Below are 9,645 nucleotides of genomic sequence, written 5' to 3'. Positions count from 1 at the left end.
CAAATGGGCTTTATGATTATACACTTTTGGAAACCCTCTTTATGCCTACCTTCTACAATGGGAAGGGACACCCCTCACTTCAAGTTTACTCGGTGCTAAGCTAAGTTCCTTTTTTTTAAAAGCCTTTATTAGATTACTTTATAAAACATATGCTTTAGGAGATTCACTCCCCATATGCTTAGCTCATAGGTTATAGATGAGATGTCCTTTCATCAACCTATATCATGTGAGAAAACCTTTCACATGGATATAGCATATGTAAGCACCCATCTAGTTTAGGATACACTTGAGCACACCTTTCAAGGCTCCTCTATTGAATGTAGTTTTATACATCTGTGTGTATGCACATGTGAACAAACCTTTAAAGTAACACCTTTAGACCACACATGTTCATATTTTACGTCATTCATGCATAAGTGTACAAGTGTAACTATATGAGCCATGCTTTTATATAAACACATTTAGACACTAGGTATAATCACACTTCATCATACCACATTCTTCAGATCATAGCACATAAGATATGTTCATAACTTGTCCATACATTCATATCCATGTACATAGAAACCAAACATAGGAACTATCCTATGAAGGTACAAATGTGCAAAGTCTAGAAAAGGTCCCATACCCTTGACCATACTAGTACACCTATCAATTCATCATAGTTAAGGAAACACATATCACACTTTCATAAACATAAGCATAACAAGCATAGTAGTAGACAATACAGAATATGAGAACAATCTTTTATCACAATGATAGTATACTACTTGTGAGCATGCATGTAGAGTGAGGGTGTGTGTATATTGGTCAATATGGTCACATAATGGCTATCAATAAAACATTGAGGCAGCCACCCTCATAGGACAAAAATGCACAAGCAAGCATAAACCACGCAACACAATTTAGCATAGGAGACAAGCTAACTTCATATTCCACTTTAAGACTCCCAACATTAGCTATTCACACCTTCATATAGGGGTACATGAGTAGGGATCATCAATTCATAACATTTCATTAATGGCAGCAACTACACATGATCTTAACATAACCATTGACATGCTAATACAATAGTCATACAACCTAGATAACAACTAAAATAGGCTAGTAGGCATAAGCATCACATAGCGTAATCAACATAACCACAAACTCATGTATTTATCAAATTTCCTTCAAAATAGTCAACACATATATAATGAAAATAAATTAACACCGCCACCATAAGTTGACCATACCACACAATGTCATACAAGGCTTCATAAACTACAATAATATAAAAAAGTAGAGTGGAGGAGCCATTCTTACCAATCCATCAATCATTTGATCATCATTGATCAATAATCTTTTTTCATCATCCATAAATTATAGGGAATTAGATAATTATACATTTAACCATGAAAGAAACCATATACAAGTCGCTACAAGATCATACTACAATCTAATATAATACATCACATATATAATAGAAAGTAGAAAGTTATAGATTATCAACCAATCTCCCTAGTCTTGTTCATCAATAATATTTTATAAATAATATATATGTAAGGAAGTAGCTAAGAAGATAGAACATCATCCACCCTAGAACATAGATCACAACATATACATTACTATATCGATCAATAGACTAGAAGAACCTAGACCAATTCATACGAACCTTCTTTTATTATATAATCAAGTATTTATACCCACAATTCATCTGTAATATTAACTTAAGGCAGTTGTTACAATGATCTTTGAATAATTTAAATCCTATACAAATGTCCTAAAATTGAGATAACTGTAAACACATAAGAGAACATAGGCTAGTCTTATTCAAATCTTCATATTCTGATCCAGATGGATAATCTATAAACAATTAATCATCAAAATACTTAAATGACAGTAGACATGATCAATTCAGCGTAATAGAGTAAAAAATCCACCAATAACAGGCCATGATCCCAATTCCCATGCAAAGGCTAAATAGAGTTTGTGAAGGGACATGGGTTCACAATGCAATTGGATTGAATTTTACCTTAAAACCAATACATTATAATAAATTCATCATGTTAAGACCTTGAATTTTTTTTGAGAAAGTACCCATGGCTAGATTAAAGATTGAAAGTTTGATCATAAAATCTCTTTGATAACTTTGAGATTAACTCTCTAGATGGAATGATATCTAGAGATGAAAGATCACAATTCCTTAATTTGTAAGAATACCTCTAAAAATTGATGAGGGATCCATTGGAATCCAAACTCCAAGATGCTTTTGAGCTTCACCTTCAATGGAGGTTTCTAGAGAAAATTGGTTTTGGAGGGAAAGTCTAATTTGTGTGAATCGGATTGGGAATGGGTTGATAAAGTTTTTGATAACTTAAATACACCCAAAAATCATGAAATAAACAATGTATGGTCATTTTAGCGCATGGGGTAAATTTTCCATTCACCTCTTTAATGAAACAGTGCACAGCCAGCTTGACACAGCATGCACCAACGGCCACAATCGACGCCAAATGGGTCCATCGACGAAACGTATGTGGCTTCCGTCGAATGGGTATTACGATGTATTTTGGCTGAGCCTTATCCAGGCTAAGTGACCATTCAAGAATTCACCACCAATGGTCTGTTTGTCAACAAACGGGATGTCATTTGGTTCAGTCGATTGACACTGCCAAGGCAGTGTAATGGCAGCCTTTGGGTCCTTCTTGTGGGCCTTGCAGGGCCCTTGGGAGGTCGTAATCGGATGTTTTCAATATAAATATAAACCTTAACATTTTAATACCTTCCATGCAAGTTTATCCCAAAATGAACACGTAAAAAACCTCAAAACATGCACGTTACACTCAAGATACACTTGAATGTCTTGAGGGCTAACTTTCGAACGTCTTAAATGTTTGACCTCAAAACTTCATGAAACTCTATATAATAATTATAAACATCATTATTACTCATTTAAGGATTTTATAATATTATTACACACACATAAGCACATAAAAACATATAAGGCCCCTTAGGTGACTAGTCGTCGAACATCTTGGTAATCTATTGACGTTTGACATCCAAAGGACTTCAAATAACCCAAGAATACTTTAAAGCACTGTATTAATATGTTAAAAATCTTATAGGCACAACTCAGTATATATACACCCTAATTCATTTTGGGGGTCTTACAATATCCCCTACTTGGGAACATTCGTCCTCGAATAACACTTAGAAAACTTTAATCACAACAAGGACTTCAATGAACCATAGGTCATCTCACAACAGTAATAACATCATCATATAGAAGTAAACACACCAAAATTAAAAGAACCACACTCAAACCATTTGTCACTAAATGCATACAAGCAAGCAAAACTTTTATTCACTCACTCTTTAATGCATCAAACATATAGGCTCTTATCATGTTCATAGGAAAAACATCCTTCTCCTAATCATGACATGATTATTACACTTTATTTTATTTAAGAGCTCATCATGTAAGGTTACACAAAGGCAGATTCCAACATTACTCAAAAGCAATTTAAGCACTCATACTTCAATGCACATAGACTTGATTTAATTAGAATGAAAATGAATTCTTATTAGGTAGACCTAGTGCTATGAGGGTCATACTCAAACATACCATGTTTAGATGTTTTGATGGAGGAATGTCCTTCTCCTCAACGCACTTACATATCTCTTGAGTTCATACCCAAACAAATGCACAAAGTCATCTTTACTGTAACATGTGAATTTCTTAATATTTAAACCAAGGCATTCTCATGTTTTCTTCCTAGTGAAGTCAAAATGGTAGGTCACACCAAGCACATCACAGTAAATCGGAAGTCATTTCACAAAATGTCAATTTGTAACATAGAAATAGCCTTCACAGTCAGCATCATTTGGTAAAAATAACACAAATCATAGGAACTCACAAGGACACTAGCTAATCACGCCTTCCCTTTCCAAGAGTTAGCCAACAATCACGTTTTTCTAATCATAAAAGTCACATAGTTTTCAAGAGAGTAATCATTTTCATTTTAAGGAGACACAAAATATTTCATTATAAATCTAAGCATTACACATTAAGAGTGAGTTCCAGCATGCTTCATACCTTATCTCATGAATTTGAATGCATAACTAGCATATCAATATTGTAACAACCCTAAAATTGAAGAAGATAAGAAATGCTTAATGTGTCAAGAATGCCTATGATTAGACCAGGGTTCACACGTATTGATGCGCGTAGAACCATACCTCATAATTCTTACTACAGCCAAACCAGCTAACTTGGGGAGTTAGTTTAGCTTGAAAAGGTTGGGTACAACCATGTAGGGCTCTCGAATACGAAGATTTACTCAAAGAAGTCTTTACCAGACTTAAAAAGAGGAAATCGTAAGTTTGGAGGATCTAGGGGTAAAATGGCCTTTTTACAGGCTAAGGGTAATATAGTAAGTACCCTAAATAATTAATTAATTATTTAATAAGGTAAAGGGAAAATTGGGTAGAGAGTGACGAAATGGGGCTCTTGAAGTAAGTCTTGCTCCACGCGGATTCGAACTTAGGTGGGAGCAATGATTTAATGTGATTTTTTATTTGGAAATTAATTTAATAAATTATTAATTAATGACTGATTTAACTCTCTCTAACGCTTATCTCTCTCACATTTTCTCCACTCTTTCACGTTCTCTCTGCAGGAAAAATACAAGAACTGATCAGCAACTAATCTTTCTTAACTCTTGAAGAACTTTCACGTTAAAAAGCTTATTCAAACATTACAAAAAACGTTAGGCTAAGGGAGGAGTCCTTCCGTCAAAAACTTTGTGTTAAAAAATTGGCTTGGGCATGAGTTTTAGAGAGTGATTCTGGGCAGCAACTTGAGTTTTGAACAACACCAACAACAGGTATGGGTTTTCTCCCTCGTAATCCTTTCTCCAAGAGGAATTTATTTATACAAAAGTCAACGTATGAAACTAGGGTTGTCCGCTGGAAAGTTGAACTCCTTATCCCTAGTATCCTTCCGTTTTCAATCTAAATTAGGTTAGAAATCATGTTGTTGGTATGATTGCTGGTAGTTAAGTGAGAATTATGATGTTCTTTGTGATTTTGGGTTTAAAAATAGCAAGCATGTTGAATGATGTCAACCGAGAATGATGTGGTGCAATATGTACATGTATTTTGTTGTTTCTATCCGTTTTGAAGTCTTAAAGTGGTTAGTTTGATGGCTAAAATTAATGTACATAAAAAGTGTAATTTGTAATGTTCATACGAGGTGTATGTGACTGATTTAAGTTGAAAGTGCAGCTAAAACAACAATGAATCTACACCTAAGAATGTGTAAACGGATGCATGAATTACACCCCAAAAAGGTGTTAAATGATTCATGAACTTCCTAAGTTTTCAAGTGGATATATTTGTGAATATAAGCTAATAAAATGACTAATTTTCCAGCAAAAACTACAAGTTTCATTTAGGCTAATGTGTAGAATGGTAATCTGGAAATTTAATTTCTTTTAAAGGGGTGAGGCCACCAAGTTTTCGAACCTGTGACCTCACCCATATAATAACTAATTTTACAAGTAAAAAAAATTAAAGAAAAAAGGGGTTGGGGGATTCTAAATGGGGTGTGCAGGCGAGTAAGGAGAGAGTAACAATTTAAATAAATAAAAATGGAAGGCATGGGAATCAAACCCACGACCTCCAGGCAGTGAAGGAAGGGAAGTAAAATTAAAAGAAAAGAAATGTGAGGCGTGGAAATCAAACCCACGGCCTCAAGGCTGGAAAGGAGAATGGGAGAATTAAATAAGAAAATAAAGGGAGTTTGTGGGGGCTCGATCCCACAACCTTACTTCCTATGCATAGTTAAGGCAAATGTTAAATAACAATTAATTAAGGAGGCTATGGAGGTTCGAACCCACAACCTCCCAATTCCAGCGAAATGAGGAAAAAATAAAAAGAGGTTGTGGGTGTTCGATCTGACAACCTCCTTGTCTAGGCGAATTGGACAATACAAAATTTAAATGAAACATACGAAGGGGTTAAGGGGGTTCGATCCAACAACCCTTTGGTCAAATAAGAGGAGAATCCAAAGGGACAAATAAAGATAGAATGTTATGTTGGGGCTCAATATAGGCTTCTAATATCTTGAAGATTAAAAATAAAGTCAAGGAAAAATGTAAGTATTGTCCAAGGGGTTCGAAGTTGGGTTCCCTTGACCAAATTCCATATTGATAAATAACTCATACGTGAATTAAATGTTCAAGAATAATGCCACCTATTTAGATCAAAATCGAGATCTTGACATACATACAAGATGCATATACATAATCTTAAGAAGATATGAGTCACTTAACAAACTATGAATGAAGCCACATGGCTTGTATGTATAGACCCATAATTCTAGCATACGATTAAAAATAAGTGAACCTAAGATTTATGTAATGAAATTATGAAATGGACAATTAAATGATGAAACCCTAGAAGGGTTAAATAAGAGTGTGAAACACACTAAATGGCAAAGTGCATTGACATATGATGAAATGAACATTCACGTAAAAAAGGGTGAGTAATTATGACGAGCAAATGTGTTAATGTTAATGAACGTGGTGACCACATGATATGAGGATAATGTAAAAGATTGGAGAAATCTCAAATGAGCCTAAGTAAATGTTACCAAAACGTACTCACCTATGAGAGTGTAAAGTTAATGAAGAGATAAGTCTCTATGAACACTCTAATGAAAATATTGAGATTAACACACTTAATACTAATGATGAGATGAGAAATCATCTATTCATCTATGATTTCCTCATACTAGAAGCCAACTTCCATGACGTATGATTTGAATGAAATGAAACTTTATACTAAGCACTGATAGACTAGCTATAAGCGGTGATGCCCTCTTTCAGGAAGGATCGAGGTTCACGTAACTCTCTTGAGATGAGATTGTATGTCATGACGGGTATCAGTCTTTTTATATCTCCTAGTCTTTCAGCTATACTATCAATATAGGGAACTAGCGGTGTTCAATCTCCTATAAATGCTACGATGTTTTGGGTCACTTTGGCCGTTAATTCCACCTTTTTTCAGTGTGGAGCCGATACTAGATTTCATGATGCTCACATGATTTATGTAAGTTAAAGTAAAAGTTCCCAAAGAATGAAAGAGGCCAGCCTCAAATGATGCACATAATGAAATGAACGATACCAAAGGTATAAGGATAGGATAATCAAAAGGTGAGCTAGACTTAATGTAATAACGCTAGGTTATTCCTTTTCATTGCACAGCAAACCCGATGAGAGTCTTAAGCTGCATCCCAGGTATGACTGGTGATTTTACTAGTATATAAAAGAATGAAAAATGAAGTACGTGTGAATGAATGAGGCAGACTCTGTGTTAGCTAAAAAAGGATCCCTAGTTGAGGTCCCATATGTTGAGCCCTCATTTTGGTAAGTCCTAACGTCAAGTCCATTATCCCAAGGTCTCATGGCATATGAAAGAATGATTTGAACTATGTGATATGATATGTGAAATATGTTATGTGATGTTGCAAAATGATATGTTTGATGATGCATGTTACACCCATGGTATGGCTTTCCAAATCCAAATTTGACAGGTCCATTGACTTCCCTGATCAAAATTCGGAAAGTCCACTGCCTTGACTTTTCTTAAATCATGTTGTTAGAAAAGAACTATTCTTTCTCATGCATGTCCTTGGTGTGTGCTTGCATATACCCATACTTAGTACACGTGTACTAATTCCATTGAAATATTTACTTTTAGGTGCAGGCACATGTGGACGTTAGATCTCATTGTACAACGTTGCAGCTATCCGGACGTGAGATTTCATCCGGACTTGGTTGGCCCTCATGCTTTCAAGGCTGTCTACTATTGTTATCTAGCTTAGATGTAGGCTTTATATCGTGGATCAAGTTCCATTAGTGTTTCTTTCCACTTTTATTTCAAACTTTGTATTGTTGCGGTTTTGGCAAAAATACTTTTAATGCAATTATGAATTGTTTCTTTCATTTGATTATCCCTATATTAGATGGTTGAGTTGTTAACACCTATGACATTAAGTTCAAAATGTTTATCATGAAATAAGAAAATAAAAACTTCAAATTTTCCGCTAAAATTAACCTTGAAGAAGTAAGAATGATATATGTAGGCTTGTCTGCGACCTTTGAGAGGTCAACGATGCCGGTCTCATCTGGGGTCTAGATTCCAGTCGTGACAAAGTTGGTATCAGAGCACTAGGTTAAATTTTGGACTAACATTGAATTAGACTTATATGTAAGGAGTCACAAAAGCAAGAGTATCCCCTGGATCTATCAATGCATAAACATCAAGGTCAAAGACATGTAACGTACCGGTGACTACATCAAAAGAACCTTCCTAATCCTGGCGAGCCTGAAGAGCATATAAGCTAACCGGGTGCTGATCGCCACCTCTACCAGATGAGTTACCCTTTTGAGTTGGGCGACTTACTGGTGCTACTGATATTGTAGTCTGAGCTCTACCATTACCACCTCCTTGAACTTGTTTAGAAGGACCATCCCTCAACCTGTGACCAGACTGACCGCACCCAAAACATCCATCTTTTCCTGCAAGACACTCCCCCGGATGTTTCTTACCACATTTACGGCAAGTGGGGTAAGTCTTGGTTCCTGAAACACTTCCATGAGATTTAGAGCCTGGTATTCTACCCTTCTAGTCATACCTGTTCTTGGAGGATGGAACACAGCTAGAGCTAAAAACTTTTGCTTACCCTATGAGCGATTTCCACCACCCGATTTCTAAAGAAAATAGTCATAGTTCCCAGTTCTAGACTTCTTATTTTCCTTAGCCTATTCCCTAAACTTATCACCCCCAACCTGCTGAGAATGAGTCATAAGTCTACAGATGTTCATATCTCCAAGTAACATCGCATTTCTGCACTTAGTTTTCACCAAATATCACAATCCATACAAAAAATTATTCATCTGAGCCTTGGAGTCAACAACCATGTCAGGCGCATGCCTGAAGAGTTAGTTAAACTTCAGCCCATACTCTTGGACTATGATATTACCTTGCCTCAAGTTCATGAATTCTTGAGCCTTTGACTCTCTCAACTCTATTGGAAATAACCTGTCGAGAAAAGTCTCACTATAGCAATCTCAATTGATAGGGGCCGCATTTTTACCCCTATTCTTCCTCCACTGAGTGTACAAGATATGAGAAACATCCTCCAATTGGTATGATTCTAACTCCACCCGACCATTCCCAATGACTTTCATTACCTCAAAGATCTTTTTGACCTCATCAAAGAAAATCTGAGGATCCTCATTAGTCTGTGATCCTAAGAACTCGAGTGGATTCATCCTAATAAAGTCACCGACCCTTGTTGCTAATGATCTACCATTTTTATTCACATCAGCATGAACCCGATTGTGCTGGTTAGTCATACTCTGAGCTTACATCTGCATGGCATTTATGAACTCAACATTGGAGACTTTTTGATCTAGGACTAAAGGAGCTACGCTTGCATTCCAGGCATTCACACTCCCAATATTAGCTCTACAAAGAAGGATGATTTGAAATGTAGAATGTCAAGTTAGAATTGAATAAGATCATACTTCACGCATGATAAGAGTAACAAGAGAGTGAAGTTTTTCCTAAAACACTTCATAGCCTCCCTCTCAT

At 35.9% G+C, this 9,645-nt stretch overlaps 1 protein-coding gene across 1 annotated transcript; it reads right to left on the bottom strand.

Annotated features, from left to right (window-relative positions):
- Positions 1 to 8,358: 8,358 nt before the first annotated feature.
- On the bottom strand, positions 8,359 to 9,407 carry LOC138338390 (uncharacterized). Its single transcript, XM_069289347.1, has 2 exons — positions 9,146 to 9,407; positions 8,359 to 8,630 (listed from the first exon to the last, which is right to left on the bottom strand). Exons 1-2 carry the CDS (start codon positions 9,405 to 9,407, stop codon positions 8,359 to 8,361), a joined length of 534 nt encoding a protein of 177 aa, XP_069145448.1.
- Positions 9,408 to 9,645: the final 238 nt, after the last annotated feature.

This window comes from Solanum lycopersicum, chromosome 9 (genome assembly GCF_036512215.1).
Source record: "Solanum lycopersicum chromosome 9, SLM_r2.1".
Lineage (NCBI taxonomy): Eukaryota > Viridiplantae > Streptophyta > Magnoliopsida > Solanales > Solanaceae > Solanum > Solanum lycopersicum.
The sequence above is the reverse complement of the archived record's forward strand: the minus strand, read 5'-3'. Positions and strand labels throughout refer to the sequence as shown.